Genomic DNA, 22,949 nt, shown 5'->3' on the forward strand with positions numbered 1-22,949 from the left:
TTTGCCCAGTAACAAGCCTTATTGCATTTAGTTGTAGCTGTCGTCCCTTTCATCAGTGAAGAGACTATGGCTGTAGGAAGTGTTTCTGGACAAATGCACACCGAGTCTTTCGTTTGGCAACTTCCTTTTAAATTTTTCCGTTCTGTAACTGGACAAATGCGCTCCAAGTATACCGTTTCCTCTTCGCTTGTTTTCTGTGTGTCCTGCGCATGCCCAGTATTTGGAGATTCGCCCAAATATCAGTTTTAATGTGGACAGAGGTAGAGGTGGACGCCTGTCATTTTTACGCGAAACCGGCGTTTTCAAAATTATCCGGTCTAGTGTGGATGTTATAATTCAGCCAAACATCAGAATGGGGAAGAAATGTGATTTAAGTGACTCTGCCTGTGGAATGATTGTTGGTGCCAGAAAGGGTGGTTTGAGTAACTCAGAAACTGCTGATTTCCTGGGATTTTCACGTATAAAAGTCTCTAGAGCAGGGGTTCCCAACCTTTTTTGTGCCATGGGGCCTTACCATTAACCAAGGGGTCCATGGACCTCAGGTTGAGAATGGTGTGGAGAACAAAAGAAATCCAGTGAGTGGCAGCTTTGTGGGCATAAACACCTGATAAATGAGAGAGGTCAGAGGAGAATGACCAGACTGGTTCAAGCTGATAGGAAGGTGACAGTAACTCAAATAACCACACGTTACAATAGTGGTGTGCAGAAGAGCATCTCTGAACGTACAACACATTGAACCTTAAAGTGGATGGGCTACAGTGACAGACAAGCACTGACGCACACTCAGTGGCCGCTCTGTTAGATACAAGAGGTACCTCAAAGTGGCCTCTGAGTGCACATTGTTTTGTTTTTTCCTCTTAGGCTTGAGTTTACTTCCCATTCTGCTAAACTTCACTGTGCATAGCCTGATATTACTAAGCCTAACTTTGCGGAACAAGATCTTCTTCCAAAATCAATAAAAAAAAGTTTATAGTAATCCTGTTTGTACAGGTTCAATCAACAGAACTATACCGTTCCTTTAATGTAGTAACAAATTACAGGAAAACATTGAAACCTTGCCACAAAGTAATTGTATAACTCTGACAAGCCCCGTCTCTTCCTCCTCATCTGTCACTGAGACTTTATGCTGTATTTGTGCCATTTGGTGCTGTGACTACAGCTAAGGTGGAAAAGGTGATACAAATTCCAAGTTGATATTTAGACCCCCTTATCTTTCTGTTTTGCAATGAATCATAAAAGTCAAAGTAAATTTATTATCAAAGTACATATGTCACCATATAAGACGTTGAGATTTATTTTCTTGCATTTACAAGAAAATATTCAATCATATTTATAAAAAACTATACATAAAGACTGACTAACAACCAAGGTGCAAGACAAATTGTGTAAGTGAATTGTAAAGAGTACTTGGAAGTGAATCTGTAGTTGTAAATATCAGTTAAGAGTTGAGGTGAGTGAAGTTATCCATGCCATTTCAGGAGCCTAATGGGTTATAGGTAGTAATTGTTTTGACCCTGAAGACATGGGATCTAAGGCTCATGTATGATAGTAGTAAGAAGAGAGCATAGCCTGGGTGGTGGGAGTCTTTGATGGACTCTGCTTTCTTGTGGCAATGCCCTTGCCTGTGATGAACTGGGCTGTATCCATCACTTCCTGTAGACCTCCATTCCTGGGCATTGGTGTTTCCTTACCAGGCTGTGATGCAACCAGTTAGTTCTGTATCTACAGGACTATTCATCTATAGATGTTTTTGGTGCCATGCTGAATCTAAGAGGCTCTGAGTATGTGCATAACTTAAAAACTAAACTGAGTATATTGTCATCAATGTTCTTCCTTGCAGGGCTGGAAGGAGAGACCTGCTTACGAACATCAGATTGCTCCACTGGACTGTGCTGTGCCCGTCACTTCTGGTCAAAGATCTGCCGGCCTGTCCTGAAAGAGGGCCAAGTCTGCTCAAAACGGGGGAGGAAGGAGGGTCCTCAAGGGCCAGAGATCTTCCAGCGGTGTGCTTGTGGATCAGGATTAGCCTGCCGTAACCAAAATCAACAATCTTCCCAGGGTTCCTCCAGGCTATGGATCTGCCAACATATCTAGAGAGGTCTAACCCTGAACACTTGTAATGATGTCACAAATTAACCAGATTAGTACTGCACTAGTTCAAATAAAACACTGTCATTATACAAAGCCAAAAATACCAAACATTGTGCATCAAATGGTATAAATTATAAAACTTGCTCTGTACAGAGTAATCCCTAACTGCCACATAGAGTGTCTGATTGGGTGATTGTGTCAAATAAATTTATCAAGTATTGATGGTCAAAGATAATGTCCCTGTAGGCAGCAGTCCCGAAGAGAAGTAGCAAATGTTAATGCTTTATACTGGGACCTTTTGTCAGAGTGGATGTCGGACCTATGGGCAAAGCATTAGTTCACAAAGTCATAGCGCACAGAAACAGGCTCTTCAGCCTATTTAGCCTGTGCTGAATGATTAGCCTGTCTAGCCCAGCGGTTCCCAATTTTTTTTATGCCACGTACCAATACCTTAAGCAAGGAGTTCATGGATCCCAGCTTGGGAAGTTTTGGCTAGTCCCATCAACTTGCATCTGGCACATAACTCTCCATACCCCTCCATCCAGGTAGCTTTTTAAATTTCTCTTAAGTTGAACTTGCATCCACCACTTCCTCTGGCAGCTCATTCCACATTCGCACCACCCTCTGAGTGAAGAAGATCCCCCTCAACTATTTCACTTTTTACCCTTAGCCCAGGACTGCTAGTTCTAGTCTCCCTCAACCTCAGTGGAAAAAGCCTGTTTGCACTTACCCAATCTATACCCCTCATAATTTTGTTTATGTCTATCAAATCCCCCCTCATCTTCCTACACTCTAGGGAATAAAGTACTAACCTATTCAACCGTTACCTGTATTTCAGATCCACAAGTCCTGGCAACATCCTTGTAAATTTTCTCTGCACTCTTGAAATCTTATTGAATCTTTCCTGTAGGTGACCAGAACCGCACACATTACTCCCCGTTCAGCCTCATCAACGTCGTATACAACTTCAACATAAAATCTCAGCTACAGATCAAGTTTAACTTTAGTATAAAGACCTATTTTTGTTAGTAATCTGACAGTCAATAGCTTTGTAGGCAAGGTTTCAAGAGGGACAGTTTATAAAGGGATAAAGCTGTGTATACCCACATGACAGAAAATAGAAGAACCAGTGTATAAACATTGAAGATTAATTTGGATGTAATTGGGGAATGGTTCTACTCCTGAAAAAGATGAAAAAATTCTTGAAAAAGGTAACTTTTTGAACTGTCAATATTCCACAGCTGCACATTCCATCTTTGACATCTATTTCACATTTATATAGCAACTTCATAAAGATACTTCAAACCAATTAAGATCAAGTAAATCATCTCTAATGTCCCAAGATGTAAATTAACTTTCTGTATAATTATTTTCCACACTAAATAGAATTTCACATGACAATTTTGAAATTATTCATACAACCCCTCTCAATTTTAATTCAAATTAATTTTATTAACTGAAGAGAAAAGATATTTTCCAAGATTCAAAGTACATTTATTATCAAAGTATGTATGCAGTATACAACCCTGAAATTTGTCTTCCCCACAGACAGTCACGAAACAACGAAGAACTATGGAACCAACCTGTTCAAAGAAAAATATCAAATATCAAACCCCCTTCCCAGAGCAAAAAAATTGCACATACGGCAACAAAAAAGGGCAAAAACACAGAATACAAAACACAAAATCAAAAGGCATATTTCAGTTCAGTTCAGTTCCACTCAGTGTTATCTGCAGACTGCCCAAACGTAATAACAAAAACAAATGTATTTTTTTTAAAGCACAGTGAAACAAATTGCACCCAAAACAGGCAATTAAATCATGTTGTTATTTCTTCGAGCAACTTTGCAAATATTGTAAAAATTAAAAACAACAACCTCCGTGAAACAGTACACTGACACATATACCAGAGGAGAAAAGATAGGGGAACTGCAGACAATTTATAAGTTTGCTGAGTTTAATGTTTTTTTAAAGGAACACAATCCTTAAAATATCAAAGAAAACATTCATATAGTAAGTTCAGAAATTGGCAGAATTTTTCACTTCGCATTTTTTATTCCATTAGGAAATAGTTCTGAACCAAATCTAAAATGTATAATCGCTCATGTTGTGATTATACAGTACCTGAATTGAACATTTTCAATTAGTTCTAAATAAGCATATTTTAATTTAAACTTTGAGACCAAAACAATTATTAACTGCAACCAAATTACTAACATAATTGCTTGAACGCCAGCTTGAACATAAATTGCTTAACTTAAGGACAGAGGTTTCAAGGCCTCATCTTGTTTCTGAAAAGCAAACTGCTGGAGCAATTCAGCAGGTCAGGTGGCATCTGTGGAGGCAGAGGGATGGTCAACATTTCAGACTGAGACTCTGCACCTGTACTGACACTTGACCCATTGAGTTCCTCCAATCATTTGCTCCAGGTTGTAATGTCTTCAGCCTCTTGTATATCCAAACTCTGAAGAAAGTATCCAACAGAAGTCCTACAGACAAAACAGATTATCTCCAATTTAAAACACAAGAGATTCTGCAGATAGTGGAAATCAGCACAAACAAAATTGCTGGAGGAACTCAGCAGGTCAGGCAGCATCTATGGAGGGGAATAAATAGTTAATATTTCGGGCCAAAACCCGTCATCAGGATTTAAGCTTTTTCAGGGTATTGCCTACCCTGAAGAAGGTTAAATCTTCTCTTCAACGGGAGCTCAGTGAGACTCTCTCTCACTGCTTCCCCTCTGTGATCTTCAATTTAATCATCCAATATCTAGTTAGAATTTATCCTCAGCCCCAGACAGTTCATTGTTTAAAGATCTATCAAACTGGAAAACCAACACATATCTATCACTTACATGTAACTTGAAAATTCTGATGCATGTACTGGGTTAATAATTTGCCAAATCTCAGATAGCGTTTCAAGATTTCTGGGTATATTTCACAGAGTTTAACTCAATTTTGAACTATGTCTCTCAAGCTTCTTAAAATACAGACTTTACTATTTCCAGCCACAAAGATGAAACTACAAAAGTTTAAGTGGCTTCCAAATCTGCAAGCCCAACAACTAATGACACTGACTGAACAAGCAAGCAATTTGGCAGAAAAACTGCCGTGGTCATTATCGTTCACTCAGTCTGTCATTCATCGTGTTTCACAAAACAAGCGATTCTGCAGATGCTGGAAAGCTACAGCAACACACACTACATGCTGGAGGAACTCAGCAGGTCAGGCAGCATTTACGGAGGGGTTTGTTGACATTTTGGGCTGAGACCCTTCATTAGGATTTCCACGTTCCTATTCTTTTTCATTGTTGAAGACTGATCAAAATCACACTATCTTTGCAATCTCCTGATTTTTTTTTATTACTTGGCCTCTCAAAGAGGACAATGCCAGAGAGGGTGCAGATGAGATTAAGCAGGATATGGCTGAAGCAGATAACATTATGTAGGGTAGATTACAGATAGAGCAGATCATAGAACACCATTCTCCAGAACATAAGTGTATAAAAACAAGAGAACATAAAATTAAGTGAAGGGATAGGAGGTTTAAGAGGACTCAGAGAATGGCGAATAGCCGGTCGATGGGAGTAGGTAGTTTAAATGGTTTCAGCATGGACTAGATGGGCCTGTTTCTGTGCTGTACTTTTCTATGGCTACGACTCTATACATTAGGATCATTTTTCATTATAATAAAAGAATAGAAGGACAAAGGAAAGTAGGCAGGAGTAGGCTATTGGGCCCCTCAAGCCTACTCTGCCATTCGAAATGATCATGGCTGGCTGTCCCAGGTCTCTACTGCTCTTCTCAGCCACTTCCACATAGTTTCAGTTGCTCAATCTTTCAGAAATTCTACTCTTTAAATAACTAATGATCTAGCCTCCATAACTCTCTGGGGCAGAGAATTCAAGAGATTTCATCACAAAAATTCCTACACTGCTCAGTTTTAAATGACTACTCCCTTATCTTGTAAAAATGTCCACACATAAATAAGTTAGACTGCTCTTCTGAAACTTTATTAACTTCAAAGTTATATTGTGTAATGAAAGCTGAAATTCACTTGTGGAATAGGTCCAGTATATCCACATTTTTAGGGACACAATAAAATTAAACTGGAATTCTGCACTAATGTCAAAAATCTAATTCTAAATCACCCGATTTTTAATGCAATATCCTATAACATCCGGAACTGTTTAAGAAATGGTTTAAATATAACTAAATAACCCTGAAATAGTTTGCACTCTACATAGAAGCTGAATGGTGTTTAGAAGCTGTGTGCTAAGCACTACTGCAGGTAAGCTACAGCTTCCAAACTCGAGACACAGGCAGGTGAGAGCATAGTATTACTCTCTAAACAGAGCATCCATATTAACCAGTTAAGAACGACTGACAGTATATTACCCATACATAGTAACACATGCATCTTTTTTGCTAGATTACATTGCACACAGGCCTAGTAACAAATAGGACACTAAGATTTATTGGCTTTGCAATAATCAATTAAATATATAATCTACATAATGTTCTCATTATTCAAATTAGCTAATGGGTATTGTTTGGAAAAGGTCTAATTGTGAACGTCATTGTAGTTTGCAGAGTTTGAGGTTACCCAACCAGTACATACCTTCCATCTTGCTTGTTTTACAATCAATTATTATGTGTAATATTTGTATTTATTATTTTTCATTCCTTATTAAATACTGCACCAAAGTATCCTGAATGTGTTTTATTGCTTTTCCTGCACCTTATACAAAAGCTGATCTCAACATGTAAAATTCAACCACTATATACCATCCATATACGCGTTACAGGTAATGAGTAAATGAATGGAGAATTCTTTCTGGAATTTTTCACTCAGTTCTTCGCTTATCAGGATCATCAGATTCTCACACACACTGAATGTTTGGAGCTTCTCAGCTTGACCTTCATGGACATTCACTCACTGCGCTCTCTCGGTTCTCGATATTTCCATTCAATATATTCAAAAATGTCTCTTTCACTTTCCACAGGCAGTGGTTCCCCTGGGACTCCTGCAATCAGAACAATACAGCATTAATGAGACAGGAAACTTTTTAAATATACATCACATCAGAGTGGAATAAAACCAGAAAACACTGGAAATACTCAGCAGGCCAGGTAGATTCTGTGGAGACAGAGAAAGATTCAATGCTTCAGAACACAAGAGATTTTGCAGATGCTGAACGCTGAGCAATGTGTATAGAATGCTGGAGTAAGTCAGGCAGCCAGGCTCCATAGAGGGGAGTAGAGAGTTGATGTTTTGGTCCAGAACTCTTCATCCAGACTTGATGATGAAGGTTCTTCACTTGAAATGTTGACTATTTACTCTTCTACATAGATGCTGCCTGACTTACTGAGATCCTCAGTGTTTTAGAACAAACAGCTTCTATCTGAACCAAGAAAGCTTAAAATAAATTATGCTTTCAGTTGCAAAAAAGGGAGAAATGCAGAGACAGCATTGGGAAAGTCTTGAATAGAGTGTGGCCCAAAAGTGACTGACTGAGACAAAGGGTGATGAAGTATGATTGACCTGGAGAAGGTGGACCTCGGCATTCACTTTCCCTATTAAAGCTAGCTAGGGAATAACAATGAAAACTAAATGTGCCTAAGATTTTTGCACAGTACTGTATTTGACAACATGGAGTGGAGAGCAAGCTTGTAAATATGGTGGGAGTAAAGGATATTGGGAATGGCAAGGGTGGAGCACCGCTGGAGTGGTATAGGACAGGTGGCAGGAAGGAGTGCCAGGGGTAGGTGCAGACACGCCAGGCAAGGTCATTTGATTACAAACAATTGGTTCATTGATCATATATTTCTTGTTGCAATTTATAGAAATTGATTATGCCTTGCACTGTACCGCTGTCACAAAACAACAAATTTCACAATATAATTTAGTGATAATAAATCTGATTCTGATATCCATGGTCTGGCAGAGGAGACTAAATCTCAAATTTCTATGTCTGAGTTTGGAGAAAGATGTAGAAATGCTTCAATGGAATACAAACAAATTGAGTATATGGGCAAGAACATGACAGATGTAATAGAGCGTGAAAAAAATACAAAGTTTTCCACTAGGATGCACAAAACAGAAATGTAAAGTCTATTTATCAATTAGGGAATGGGTAATCTGATGTTTAAAGGGACCAAAGTCACTGACGGGAGGGCAATTGGTACGTTAACCTTTATTACAAGAGGGTCTGACTACATTGTTGCAGTGATATAGGTTGAGGTGAGACTAACTGCATCAGTTTTGCTCTCCTTACATAATTAAAAGATTACACTATACTTGCAAAGAGGAAACACAGTGAAGTTCACTATTCACAGCACCAGATCTCACCAAAGTTTCATTGAATGAAGGAACAAAGATTATTCTTTGTTGAAAACAACATTTTCAAATGTTGTGTAACAAACTTTGTATCAAATCTACAACAAACTTACTATTTAGCTAAGTTTTCATGCACTACATGTGCCCCCACCCTCTAGCCATTACACTAGGAACATGTCACTACCTCTGTATTATTTTTCCTTGTATTCCCAATGAATTTTTAGTGACCATCCTACACTTAACATATATGGTTTTAAAATCCCACAGTAGTAGGAACATTTTCTATACATCTACTGCATTAAACTAATTCATTATCTGAGAAGTCATCAATAATTGCTCAGGAAAATACAGGATTAGAAACTTTTCATCGCTTTAAGACACCACTGAACTGTCGCTCTGCAGGGAATCTACCCAGCTCTGACCGCAATTCCTTGACGGTTAAATTTTACCCTGAACATCATGTACAATAGAACTGGTACTGAACGATTGGCACATGAAGAATATCTGATCAGGTTTTCAATAAGTTGAACAATTCTAACACACAAAAACATTCTGTAATTATTTTTTACCGGTCTTCGTATCTCTAAGCCAAAAGATTGAAAAGAGTGAAAACACTCAAAAACTTCTCCAGGTGTACTGCGGAGAGCATTCTGACTGGCTGCATCACCGTCTGGTATGGGGGGGGGGGCTACTGCACAGGATCGAAAGAAGCTACAGAAAGTTGTAAAATTAGTCAGCTCCATCATGGGTACTAGCCTCTGTAGTATCCAATTCAACTTCATCTTCAAGGAGCGATAACTCAGAAAGAACTCCCACCACCCAGGACATGCCCTCTTCTCACTGTTACCATCGGGTAGGAGGTATAGAATCCTGAAGGCACACACTCAGCGATTCAAAAACAGCTTCTTCTCCTCTGCCATCTGATTCCTAAATGGACATTGAACCCTTGGACAGTACCTCACTAGTTTTTATTTTGCTTTTGCACTACATATTTTAAACTATTTAATATACTTACTGCAATTCATTTTTAAAAATATTTATTACGTATTGCATTGTATTGCTGCCGCAAAGTTAACAAATTTCACGACATATGGCACTGGATAGTAAACCTGATTCTGATTCTGATTTTGCACTTAATCATACTTATCTGCAAAGTAATATCCTCTCAGGTCTGGTATCAGACTCATGAAACACTTTTGCATCCTTCCCATTTCCTTTCTTACAATTTGGGAGACAAAAACTATGTGCAGTACTCACCGTGGCATCTAACTGTGCTTTGATGCATTTAATATACTTTTTATGCTAACTTCTAACTTAATTTCCTTTACAAAAAACACTACAGCAATAAAAAAATATATGGGGTTGTGAACAGATGAAGGCCTTTCAATAAAGCTTTAGTAGCCTTCCATTGTTTGGTGAACATGTCCTCTCAACCCTATTTAAACACTATCTTACATTTACTCAACATTCAATTCCATGCACGTTCAGTAAATTTATTAATGTCTTATATTCTAGTCACATTCTTTGTATTTTCAACACCATCATGCAGATATCGAAAGCCTCCTTTGAAAATTAAAACTAAATAAACAACGAATCCTGTAATCAAAGAAATAATAGTAAATTTATGCCACGATAAAAAGAACTGCTCTATTTAGAATGACATGGCAGTAGTGATTTACATGATCTAACTGCAGAAAAGTTAAAAAGCTTATAGAATACTCTGGATTTAGTTGAAGAAAGATGAACTAATGTACATAGTTTCTGAGGCGGACAGAAAAGGAACACTAACGGAGTTAAAGGGGGAGGACAGGATTTGCTCTCTCAATACTCTGAAATCCTGAAAATACTCCTGGGCAAAAAAAGCACGCATTCCTAAAGAATAATCACAGTACTCCAGATACACCATCGTCTAAACTTTGTATTAGCAATGCCAGGAAACTCATTGTATTTGCCATCCTTGCACTACAAAACCATTAGTAACTTATAGACATTTACCCAAATGGAGGAATTCCAAAGCTAATGCCAGTAATTTAACACAACTCTGTAGGTGAGCTTTGATTTGGACAGAAGTTAATAGGGAACAGAATCGATGCACTAATTCCCTAATAATTAGGGATAACCCATTTGAAGATTCTGTAGCAGGTTCTAGAAGAGTTTAGATTTATACTTAGGGTTATGTCAATGATAAAACACCTCATTCTGATTCTAAGTTTCACTGCAGTAGTAAATGTAGCTGGAAGGGGTCTAGGAAACAGATTTTCAATTGCTTATTGAATCACTAGTCTTTGACATCCATTTAACAAAATATTTCTGAAATACAGTGGATTCCAGTTTATTTGGACACATCGGGACCAGTACACCTTGGCCCAATTAAGCAGCTGCCCTAATTAACCAAAGTTTCATGGAAATAGTTAAAAAGGTATAAAAAAGACAAACTACCATTTAACTGAGTAACAAATTATATATTTAAATGAAATACAGAACAAATTGGAACACTACAGTACTATAAAACTGTACATTGGTTCCTAATAGTTATCGATGGAGGAATTCATAAGGTGTATACCATTCTTTTGAAAGAGTGTAAATGAACACAACCAGCACAAACTCCTAGTGTAGATAATGGACTGCCTTCATACAATGCTTTTGATTTCATCCTCCAATTCTTCATTTTCATTTTACCATTCAAAATGATTGTTGATACCTTCAAATTCTTCATAGTCCCTAACTTGTTGAAGTCGTAAAACAGTTTCATTTTCATTGCTGGCCGTTTCTGGCACCTCCAAGCCTGAATGCTTAGAACCACAGTGAGCAAAACAATTCTGAATTGCCTTATTTCTTATTTCTTGCCAACAATCAGAAAGAAAAATCACTGATTTTTGAACACAAGCACGTGTAATTTATGCTATTTAAAATCTGTTTGCTCTAAGCACAGTGTAGTGTCTAACGGCCACACAAGGACACGTATCCGATGCTACCTAGAAACTGTTTGGCAACAGTGTCCTGTCCCAGTTAAGTGTCCCAAATCAATGAAGGGAATCCCAGGTATTTTCTCAATTAGTTTTTGTTCTTTAAAAGTTGTCCCAAATAAACAGTTGCTCTGATTAACCAATGGCCTAATTAACTGAAATTGATTATATATCCAATCCAACGTGTTGACGACGCACATACCAACATTTTCTACCTCATTTATAGAGAGGATAAAATAGTTCAAATTGTAAACCTCTAGCTGGTAATTATTCCTGACTTTTATATTTTCTGAAGAGTTCTCCATCAAAATCCTTTATTTATCATTTGCTGTGGGGTTCATAATTAAAAATCAAAGGCCCACTCTTAAAGCAGCTTAATTGTTTGGTTTTTAAAATTAGTTTATTAAAGAAATACTCAATCCATGTTTACATTGAGACTTCCAATATCATTCTGCTCCTACCTGTGGTTCCCAGTGGGCGAATAGTGTACTCATTCAAGGTGAAGCCTTTCTCTAATGCCTGGGTCCGCATGTTCTTGTTAAAAAGATCACTGCCCGTGAAATAAAGCACACCGCAGAAATACTGATCTTTTGGAATAAGCCTAAAAGAAAAACACAAGCCAAAGGACAATAAGTTGGCAGATAATGGAAATGTTTGAATCTTACACTTATTCTTAATGGGTAGTACCTGTATGCTAACTTGACCATTTTCTGAAATAATGTCAATAGAAACTTCCTTTTCAAAAACATAGTAACAACCAAAATACCCTTTAGAAGCAGACCTGCTTCCTCCTTAGCATAGTCTATCCACAGATTCTGATTCAGGCATTTTATCAACAGTATCTGCAATCAAGTTAAAGGCATAGAGGGGCGGCACGTTTACACAGTGGTTAGCACCAGTTGAAAGATTGGGGTTCAATTCCCACCACTGTCTGTAAGGAGTTTCAACGTTCTCCCCATGTCCACATGGGTTTCCTCTGGGTGGTCCGACTTCCTCCCATGTTCCAAAATATGTATGGCTTAGGGTTAATGAGTCGTGGGCATACTACCATCCGTCACTGGAATGTGGGAGGAAACTGGAGCACCCAGAGGAAATCCACACAGTCAAGAGGAGAACGTACAAACTCCTTCTGGACAGCAACGGGAATTGAACCCCGACTGGAGATTGCTGGTGCTGTAATAGCCTTACACTAACTGCTACATTAGGACAGAACATCAAAATCATTTACAGAAGTTCCTGTTTTCTTATTGCCAGATCAAAAGTCCTCACTGGAACAGACTCACAGCTCTTATTATATTTTAACCTTATTAAGTTTTCTTCAACATTTAATTTATGAATAATATAACACTGGACATGCTTCAAGATGGTTTTATTGACTTCATTTTGAAGCTTGCCAGTTGCACTCTGTTGGTGGAAAATGCTCACCCTGTGGTATCAAATGTGAATTGAAAGAGGAAAGAAAACGGAGTTCAAGATATCCACTGTTCTTAAGCTAAAAACAAAGATAAACACAATGACAATTTAGACAGATATATTATGCTGGAAGATCAACAAGAGTGGTAAATTTGCCTAAATGGAAAATATACACTAATTAACACTAGAATGGTAAAGATAATCATAAAACCAACTATAGACTCAGTATAGTTGGGAGGAACAAAAGGCTGTCCATTGCGACAGAGATGAAACATAAAATACAGAAGAGTACAGCACAGTGAGCTCTTTGGCCCACAACATTGTGCTGACCTATATAAATGCTCACAATTAACATAAACCTTTGCAACTGACGAAGGGTCTCGGCCTGAAACGTCGACTGTACCTCTTCCTAGAGATGCTGCCTGGCCTGCTGCATTCCCCAGCAACTTTGATGTGTGTTGCTTGAATTTCCAGCATCTGCAGAATTCCTGTTGTTAACATAAACCTTTCCTCCATTTTTCTTTCATCCATGTGTCTATCTCAGAATTGGCCTCAATGTATCTGCCTCTATACCACTCCTGGCAGTACATTCTAGGCACCCACCACTCTCTGTGTAAAAAAAAACCTACCTTTGACATCTTCCCTAAACTTTCCTCCATCATCATCATTATGTACCGCGTCATATGATGTGGACAATCATGATCTTTCCATGACCATGATTGTTCTTAGCAAGTTTTCTACAGAAGTGACAGGCGATTGCCTTCTTCTGGGCAGTGTCTTTACAGGACAGATGGCCTTAGCCATTATCAATACTCTTCAGAGATTGTCTGCCTGGCGTCAGTGGTCACATAACCAGGACTTGTGATATGCACTGGCTGCTCGTACGACCATCCACCACCGGCTCCCATGGCGTCTTGTGATCCTGACTGGGGCACTAAGCAGGTGCTACACCTTGCCCAAGGGTGACCTGCAGGCCAGTGGAGGGAAGGAGTGCCTTACACCTCTTTTGGTAGAGATATATCTCCACCTTGCCACCAATTAGGCACATTATTCCAATATTAAAATTAGTATTATTTTTATCTTAAAATAATTTAATTAATTTCAGTTTATTGTGTGCCTGAATAGACTTCTTTAAATTTTAATTATATTTTTAAATTATTTTAGACACGTTAGATTGTTCAAAAGGCCACCAAGGCATTTCAGAGGCATGCTACAAGGGAGGACATTTCCTGAAGCTCTGCTAAGTACCTGAAAGTTGAACAATTGTAAGCTGTTTAACAAACACAAAAGAAGAGCTCACTATTCAGTTTTAAAGCCACAGACAAAGCACGTCTGGATATGTAGGTGTCAAGTTTAAGAGATGCCCTCCCCTCTATCACCAGTGATAATCTACCCCCTGAAATGACAGATTTTTTCTTTCTTTTCAAATCTTTTTATTATTATCCAAAATTAACAAGAGTACATTGAAGTAGGAAACACTTACAATGTCTCAAGAAAAAAAACATTGTTTTAAAGATTGAAAAAATTTTGGTGACAAAAAAAGAGAAAAAAAAACTCTACTAAAGCAAAGAAAAGTGAGAAAAAACCCATTAGGTGTTCAACCCCGGAGCCGTGCGCCACACAAAAAGCTTCATTCATAAACATCAAACCACCAGCAAGAAACAAAAATGTACCAAAAATTTACAATTAGATCGTGGAGGAAATCTATCAATTAACTCAATTAATAGTAACGAGCAAAAGAACCCCATCTTTTCTCAAAATCAAACATAGGTTCAAAAGTTCGACTTCTAATTTTCTCCAAACTAAGACATAGCATCACTTGAGAGAACCATTGTGACAAAATGGGAGCCGGCGTATCCTTCCACTCCAACAAAATGGCCCTCCTAGCTATCAATGTAACAAATGCAATAATATGTTGGTCAGAGATAACACGGATATTTTGAGGAATTATTCCAAAAAACACAGTTAATTTGTTAGGTTGTAAATTCATTTTAAGTGCTTTAGAAATGTAGAAAAAACTGACTTCCAGAACTGTTCCAGTATAGAACAGGAACAAAACATGTGTGTTAGTGCAGCTGTCTCAGTTTTATATCTATCACAATAACTATCAACATTAGAAAACATTTTAGACAATCTCTCCTTCGTCAAATAGTAATGATGTACAATTTTAAATTGAATCAGTGAATGATTAGCACAGATCGAAGAAGGGTTAACCAACTTCAGATTTTTTAAACAACATTCAATCCCTGATCCTCTCTAATCCCAATGAAGAAGAGCAACACAGTGTCCATGTCTCGTGAGTAACCAGTCCTCATAGAAAACAAACCAATCCTTATTGAGGGATCAGAAGTGGAGAGAGTCAGCAGTTTCAAGTTCCTGGGTGTTAATATCTCTGAGAATCTAACCTGGTCCCAACATATTGATGTAGCTATAAAGAAGGCAAGACGGCGGCTATATTTCATTAGGAGTTTGAGGAAATATGGCTTATTACCTAAACTACTCAAAAACCTCTTCAGATCTACAGTGGAGAGCATTCTAACAGGGTGCATCACCATCTGGTATAGGTGGGGGGGGGGCTACTGCACAGGATCAAAGTAAGCTGCAGAGATTGATAAAATTAGTCAGCTCCATCCTGGGCACCAGCCTCCATAGCATCCAAGACACCTTCAAGGAGTGATGCCGCAAAAAGGCTGTATCCATCATTAAGGACCCCCACCACCCAGGACGTGCCCTCTTCTCATTGCTACCATCAGGGAGGAGGTACAGGAGCCTGAAGACCCACACTCAGCGATTCAGGAACAGCTTCTTCCCCTCTGCCATTGAATTTCTGAATGGACACTGAACCCATGAACACTCCCTCGCTGCTTTTTAAAAGATTTTGTCTTTGCACTACTTATTTTAACTATTTGATATACACAGATATTACTCACTGTAATTCAGTTTTTTCTATTTTTATCATGTATTACTTTGTACTGCTGCTGCAAAGTTAACGAATTACACGACATAACCGGTGATATTAAAAATGATTCTGATCAATTTACCATTGCTCTACCCTCCACTGCCTTCTGTTTGTGTAAATCTCCACCTATCTTTACAAACTTGAGGTCTGTGACGTATTGCACAGAGCCCACTACTCTCTGCGGTTTCTTGTGTTCCTGCTGATCTGAACCGCAATGCCACACCATGATGAAACCAGTCAGGGTACTTTCAACAGGACATCTGTGGAAGGTTGGAAGTTTCTTAACTTTCTAAGAAAGTAAAGATACTAGCACTCTTCCCTTGTGATTGCATATATGTGTTGCCCAAGGACAGATCATCCAATATGTTAATGCGCAGAAATTTAAAACTATCAACTCTCACTGCTGATCCCCCAGTGTGCACTGGTACGGGTGCGCCCTCCGTCTCCTCCCAGAATTTAATAATCAACCCGTTAAGTTCGCTGACATTGAGTGTGAAGTTGTTTTTGAGGCATTACTCAACCAAGTAACCTACTTTGTTCCCGGAAGCTGACTCATTGCCACCAGTGATATGTCCAACATAATGTCATTGATGAATCTGAAGATGGCTCTTGCATCAGAGTTAACTATGTACACATGTACAGAGAGCAGAACAAGGGGCTAAGCATGCTGCACTGAAAAAAGATCTAATGCTTTCCCAGTTTTTCTGACAAATAAACTTTTCTCGGGCTTCCAGCTGAGTACAGGTGTCAATTTTAACCAATGTTTCAATGACAAACTCTGCAGAGTTTGTCCTGGAAACATCGGTCAGTCGATACTGATACTCGACTGGAAGCCTGAGAAGTTTATTCGACGTTGTATTGATTGTGTTGATGGTCAGCAAGGAGATGCTGTTACCAATCCTCACTGCTTGTCAAGTATCCAGTTGCAGAGGGAGGTAAAGAGTCCCAGATCTTGAAACCTGATGGTGAGTTTGATAGAATGATTATGTTGAACACCCAGTTACAGTCAATGAACAGCAGCCTGCCATGAGTTCCTTTTGCCTAGATGGTCCACAGCAAAAAGAGCTACAGAAATCACATCTGCTGTTACCCTACTGAGATGGTGTGCTTATTTGATCATCCAATGAAGAAATTCAAGCTCACCTTTGCATGAGAAAATCCTTATATACGACTAGGCGGTTGGAAGCTATTGCAAGTATTTTGACCTGACTTTAGATAAATTGAGCAAAGTTCATATAAATTACTGATGAATGCTGCTAGGAATGGTGCATTTGTACAGTAACAAAAATGCTCCACTTGGAGATTGCCAATTCCATTGTTTTTAAAAAAGTAATGCTACTCACTCTGATAATATTAAGCTGATGTTGTGAATGTTACTTAACAGATAAATGGACAAACAACTCAGAGAATTTAATGAAAATATTTAATCAAAGACTTTGTCATAGAAAAATAAAATACAGGCATCTGTTAGTCTCATGAGACCATGGATTTACGCCTTGGAAGGTTTCCAGGGCGCAGGCCTGGGCAAGGTTGTATGGAAGAGCGGCAGTTGCCCATGCTGCAAGTCTCCACTCCCCACACCACTGATGTTGTCCAAGGGAAGGGCATTAGGGCCGATACAGCTTGGGACCAGTGTCGTCGCAGAGCAATGTGTGGTTAAGTGCCTTGTTCGAGGACACAACACGCTGTCTCATCTGAGGCTCGAACTAGCGACCTTCAGATCACTAGACTGATGCCTTAACCACTGGGCCACGTGCCAACACATAGAAACATAAAAAACCTGCAGCACAATCCAGGCCCTTCAGCCCACAAAGTTGTGCCAAACACGTCCCTACCTTAGAAATTACTAGGTTTACCTATAGCCCTCTATTTTTCTAAGCTCCATGTACCTATCCAAAAGTATAGAAACAAAAGAGATGCAGCAAAGGTTTTTGTTAACTTTGAATTTAGAGATTAAGTTGCTGAGGGTTTAAAGATTTGTTCTCAGGGTATGTGACTGGTGCAAAGATGACACTCATTGTTTTAACTGGCTTTGGAAAAGCAGCTGTGAACCTACTCCTGAACCACCACAGTTAGTATGGTGAAAGCCCCGCGAGGCACTTTGGGACGAGGGTTTGAGACTTTGATCTGAGATCTTGGAAAGAAGGTCACATTGCTTTATGTACACTCAATGACCACTTTGGTAGATACACCTGCACACAAGCTCATCAACGCAATATCTAATCAGCCAATCATGTGACAGCAACTCAATGCATAAAAGCATGCGAACATTGTCAAGAGGTTCAGTTGTCATTGAGGCCAAAGTTCAGAATGGAGAAGAAATGTGATCTAAGTGACTTTGACCGTGGTTTTGTATTATTGGTGCCAGATGGGATGGTTTGAGAATCTCAGAAACTGCTGATCACGCATAAAAGTCTCTAACATTTACAGAGAACGGTGCAAAAAAAAGTCATCTAGTAAGCAGTAGTTCTAGGGGGGGAAATGCCTCGTTAACTAGAGAGGTCAGAGGAGAATGGTTCAAGCTGACAGTAACTGAAATAACCACGCATTACAACAGTGATGTGCAGAAGAGCATTTCTGAACACAACACATCAAACATTAAAGTGAATGAGCTAAAGCAGCAGAACACCGCAAACATACACTCAGTGGCTATTTCATTAGGTTCAGGTGGTACTTATATACAGTATACAGTATATATAAAATTAAATTAGTGCAAAAAAAGAGAGCAAAATAATTGTGAGATAGTGTTCATGGGTTCATCAACCATTCAGAAATCTAATAGCAGAGGGGAAGAGATTGTTCCTAAAATCTGAGTGTATTGTTCCATTTGATGGACTACATTTTTTCTTAAATGTCACCCTGGCCTACATTCCAAGAACTTCCTTACTCAAAGTAAGATCTTTTATTCATGAAAAAGCAGTATTTTCATAAATATAGAAATCCTTGCATCTTTCTGAAACATGGTTTGATCTCTGATGCTAGACAGAAATGTAGTTGCTAATAAAAATGATCTTTTTTTAAAAAATTCTCATATAGGTCAACCACATTCAGTGTTATTCAAGCAGCCATTTGAAGACATTCAGTAAACAGAATCAGATGTCCAGACAGGAACAATTGAGAACCTGGTCCAGCCATACTTTTCCAAGTATTACTAGCAAATCAACCCTATTAATTTTTAAACTTGTGAATTATTAAGAAAACCATAATCGGGTATCCTGGCATTGAAGAAAAGAGCATGTTTCCTTAAATCTACATTCAATAAGCCCATAAGCTGTTGGAGCAGAATTAGGCAATTTGGCCCATTGAGTTTACTCTGCCATTTCATCATGGCTGACTCATCTTTCCTCTGAGCCCCAGTCACCTGCCTTCCCCAGTCTCCTGCCTTCCCCCAATCTCCTGCCTTCCTCCCAGTCTCCTGCCTTCCCCCGATCTCCTGCCTTCCCCCCCGTCTCCTGCTTTCCCCTGGTTTCCTGCCTTCCCCCAGTCTCCTGCCTTCCCCCAGTCTCCTGCCTTCCCCCAGTCTCCTGCCTTCCCCCAGTCGCCTGCCTTCTCCAGTCTCCTGCCTTCCCCCAGTCTCCTGCCTTCCCCCAGTCTCCTGCTTTCCCCCAGTCGCCTGCCTTCCCCAGTCTCCTGCCTTCCCCCAGTCTCCTGCCTTCCCCCGTCTCCTGCCTTCCCCCAATCTCCTGCCTTCCCCCAATCTCCTGCCTTCCCCAGTCTCCTGCCTTCCCCCCATATCCCTTCATGCCCTGAACCCTCTCCAGTTTCAACACATCCTTCCTAAGATAAGGGGCGAAACACTGCTCACAATCTCTAAGTGAAGCCTCAAAGGTGCTTTATAAAGTCTCGACATCACACCTTTGCTTTTATATTCCAGTCCTCTTGAAAGGAATATTAACATTGTATTTTCCTTCCTCACCACAGACTCAACCTGCAAATTAACCTTTAGGGAATCCTGCACGAGGATTCCCAAATCCCTTTTGTATTTTCTCTCCATTTAGAAAATAATCAACCTTTTCATTCCTTCTGTCAAAGTGCATGACCACACACTTCCCAACACTATTCTATCTGCCACTTCTTTGCCCATTCTCCGAATCCAAGTCCTTCTCTAGCTGCTTTATTTCCTCAAAACTACCCGCACCTATCTTTGTATCATCTGCAAACTTTGCAGCAAGGCCTCAATTCCACCATCCAAATCACTGACATATAGCGTAAAAAGAATAGGTCCTGACACAGACCCCTCTGGAACACCAGGTTCTTAGTCACCAGCAGCCAGCCAGAAAAGGTTCCCTGATTCCTATTCTTTGCTTCCTGCTAATTAGCTACCATTTTGTCCATACTAAAACTTGCCCATAATACCATGAACTCATAGCTTGTTAAGCAGCTTCATGTGTGGCACCTTGTCAAAGGCCATCTGAAAATCCAAGTACACAACATCAACCGAATCTCCGTTGTCTATCCTACATGTTAATTCTTCAAAGAATTCCAACAGATTTGTCAGGTAAGATTTTCCCTTGAGGAAACCATGCTGACTATGGCCCATTTTATCATGTGCCTCCAAGTACCCTGAGACCTCATCCTTAATAATCAACTCCAACATCTTCCCAAACACTGAGGTCAGACTAACTGGCCTATAATTTCCTTTCTTCTCCCTTCTTGAAGAGCGGACTGACATTTCCAATCTTCCAGTCTTCTGGAACCGTCCAGGATCTAGTGGTACTTGAAAGATCATTACTGATGCCTCCACAATCTCTTCAACCACCTCTTTCAGAACCCTGGTCACCATCTGATCCAAGTGACTTGTCTACCTTCAGACTTTTCAGTTTCCCCAAGAACTTTCTCCCTAGTAATGGTAATTTCACACACTTCATGACCCCTGACACCTGGAACTTTCACCATACTACTAGTTTCTTCACAGTAAAGACTGATGCAAAACGCTTATTCAGTTTATCTGTCATTTCCTTGTCTCCCCACTGCTACCTCTCCAGCATTGTTTTCCAGCGGTCCAATATCCACTCTTGCCTCTCTTTTACACTTTATGTATCTGAAAATACTTTTGGTATCTTCTTTAATATTATTGGCTAGCTTACTTGCATATTCCATCTTTACCCCCTTAATGGTTTTTTTGTTGCCTTCCGTTGGTATTTAAAAACTTCCCAATACTCTAACTTCCCACTAGTATTTGCTCTATTTTATGCCTTCTCTTTGGCCTTTATGTTGGCTTTGACTTCTCTTGTTAGCCATGGTTGTGTTATCTTGCTTTTAGAATACTTCTTCCTCTTTGGGATGTAAATATCCTGCGGCTTCTGAATTGCTTCCAGAAATTCCAGCCACTGCTGTCACCCGTGCCAGTGTCTTTTCCAATCAAATCTGGCCAACTCCTCTCTCAGTTTTGTTCAGTAGTTTTATTGTTTGGTTAACCACCCTCCACCACTCATCTCTGATGACAGCTTGCCATAATACAAAATGGAAGAACACATACCAGCCCTCAGTGAGGGGTCAGCGGTAAAAAAGGTGAGCAGCTTCAAGTTCCGGGTATCAACATCTCAGAGTATCCATCTGAGCCCAACACCTTAAAGCCACACACAGGTTGGAGGAACAACACCTTATATTCTGTCTGGGTAGCCTCCAACCTGATGGCATGAACATGGACTTCTCAAACTTTCGCTAATGCCCCACCTCCCCCTCGTACCCCATTCATTACTTATTTATATACACACATTCTTTCTCTCTCTCTCCTTTTTCTCCCTCTGTCCCTCTCACTATACCCTTTGCCCATCCTCTGGGTTTTCCCCCCTCCCCCTTTTCCTTCTCCCTGGGCCTCCCGTCCCATGATCCTCTCATATCCCTTTTGCCTATCACCTGTCCAGCTCTTGGCTCCATCCCTCCCCCTCCTGTCTTCTCCTATCATTTTGGATCTCCCCTTCCCCCTCCACCTTCAAATCTCTTACTAGCTCTTCCTTCAGTTAGTCCTGACGAAGGGTCTCGGCCTGAAACGTCGACTGTACCTCTTCCTAGAGATGTTGCCTGGCCTGCTGTATTCACCAGCAACTTTGATGTGTGTTGTTTGAATTTTCAGCATCTGCAGAATTCCTCGTGTTTGCGTTAACAAATTTCACCAGATAGTTAGTGATAATAAACCTAGCTCTGATTCTGAAGAAGGTCAGAGAAAAAGCCTTTGTAATCAGAGAATAATAATGTTCAGAAATAAAAAACTAACATCATGAAATGTTCAGCAGGTCAGGCAGCATCAATGAATCCATTACACAAATAATATTGGAGAATCACCAATGAGGAACAGTTGGCAAGTTTGAAACTTCTTGCTTGAGTGGGAATACCCACAGTTTACAAAGACATTCCCTGGCAAGTTCGAGTCCATTGATTTAGAATTTAAATCAGTTTCTTAACTGTTCAATGATTCGAAAGCATGCCCAGCAGAATGGTGAAAAACTAAATGAAAAAACACAAAGAAAAGCAAGCCAATGAAATATATTACACAACAGCTTTATCAACAGTCTTTTCCATGACGTTTTTCTGAAAAAAATCCCTAAGACCATAAAACATAGGAATAGAATTAGGCCTTTTGGGCCCATCAAATTTGCTCCACCATTCCAACATGGCTTATTTATTTTCCATCCCAACCGCATTCTGTTTTCTTCTCCCTGTAACCTCTGACACCTTATTAATCAGAACCTATCAACTTCCACTTTAAAGATACCCAATGACTTGGCCTCCACAGCTGCCTGTTGCAATGAATTCCACAGATTCATCACCCTTCTGGCTACAGAAATTTCTCTTCATCTCTGTTCTAAAGGGACATCCTTTTATTCTGAGCCTCTGCCCTCTGGTCTTAGAATAACCCACTACAGGGAACATCTTCTCCACGTCCATTCTATCTCAATATTGGGAATGAATGAAATTTATTTCGGTCAGTACAAACATAACAAAAAGCATCATTTTCAACGATGATTTCACAGGACAAAATTACACCAAAAAAAAGATATTCTTTAAAACAGACCAGAAGGGTGTAGGCTGAAGCTACAGCTTATTACACCTACCCCTCTTACTTATACAACAACATATTTGGCATCAATCATCACATCAAAACAAAAAATTTCATAATCTTTTAACACAAATCCAATTCCAAGTGTCACTTATTTACATTACTCCCATTCATTTTAAATCA

At 39.5% G+C, this 22,949-nt stretch overlaps 2 protein-coding genes across 3 annotated transcripts in view; one reads left to right on the forward strand and one right to left on the reverse strand.

Moving 5' to 3' along the window:
• The window catches only part of LOC140201943 (dickkopf-related protein 4-like), a 51,469-nt gene extending 44,682 nt beyond the window's left edge, over positions 1-6,787 (forward strand). The window contains exon 4 of the mRNA XM_072266786.1: positions 1,841-6,787. Within this exon, the coding sequence (XP_072122887.1) occupies positions 1,841-2,094 (254 nt within the window). The 3' untranslated portion in view covers positions 2,095-6,787. The remainder of the gene's footprint in view (positions 1-1,840) is intronic.
• The window catches only part of polb (polymerase (DNA directed), beta), a 120,136-nt gene continuing 100,709 nt past the window's right edge, over positions 3,523-22,949 (reverse strand). Inside the window, exons 13-14 of one of the 2 annotated variants that reach the window (XM_072266784.1) lie at positions 11,856-11,995; positions 3,523-7,115 (exon numbers count right to left, since the gene is read on the reverse strand). In XM_072266784.1, the coding sequence (XP_072122885.1) occupies positions 7,021-7,115; positions 11,856-11,995 (235 nt within the window). In that variant the 3' untranslated portion in view covers positions 3,523-7,020. Of the gene's footprint in view, positions 7,116-11,855; positions 11,996-12,818; positions 12,887-22,949 lie in introns of those variants that run through there. The other variant, XM_072266785.1, reaches the window with a different exon arrangement.

This window comes from Mobula birostris, chromosome 8, assembly GCF_030028105.1.
Source record: "Mobula birostris isolate sMobBir1 chromosome 8, sMobBir1.hap1, whole genome shotgun sequence".
Lineage (NCBI taxonomy): Eukaryota > Metazoa > Chordata > Chondrichthyes > Myliobatiformes > Myliobatidae > Mobula > Mobula birostris.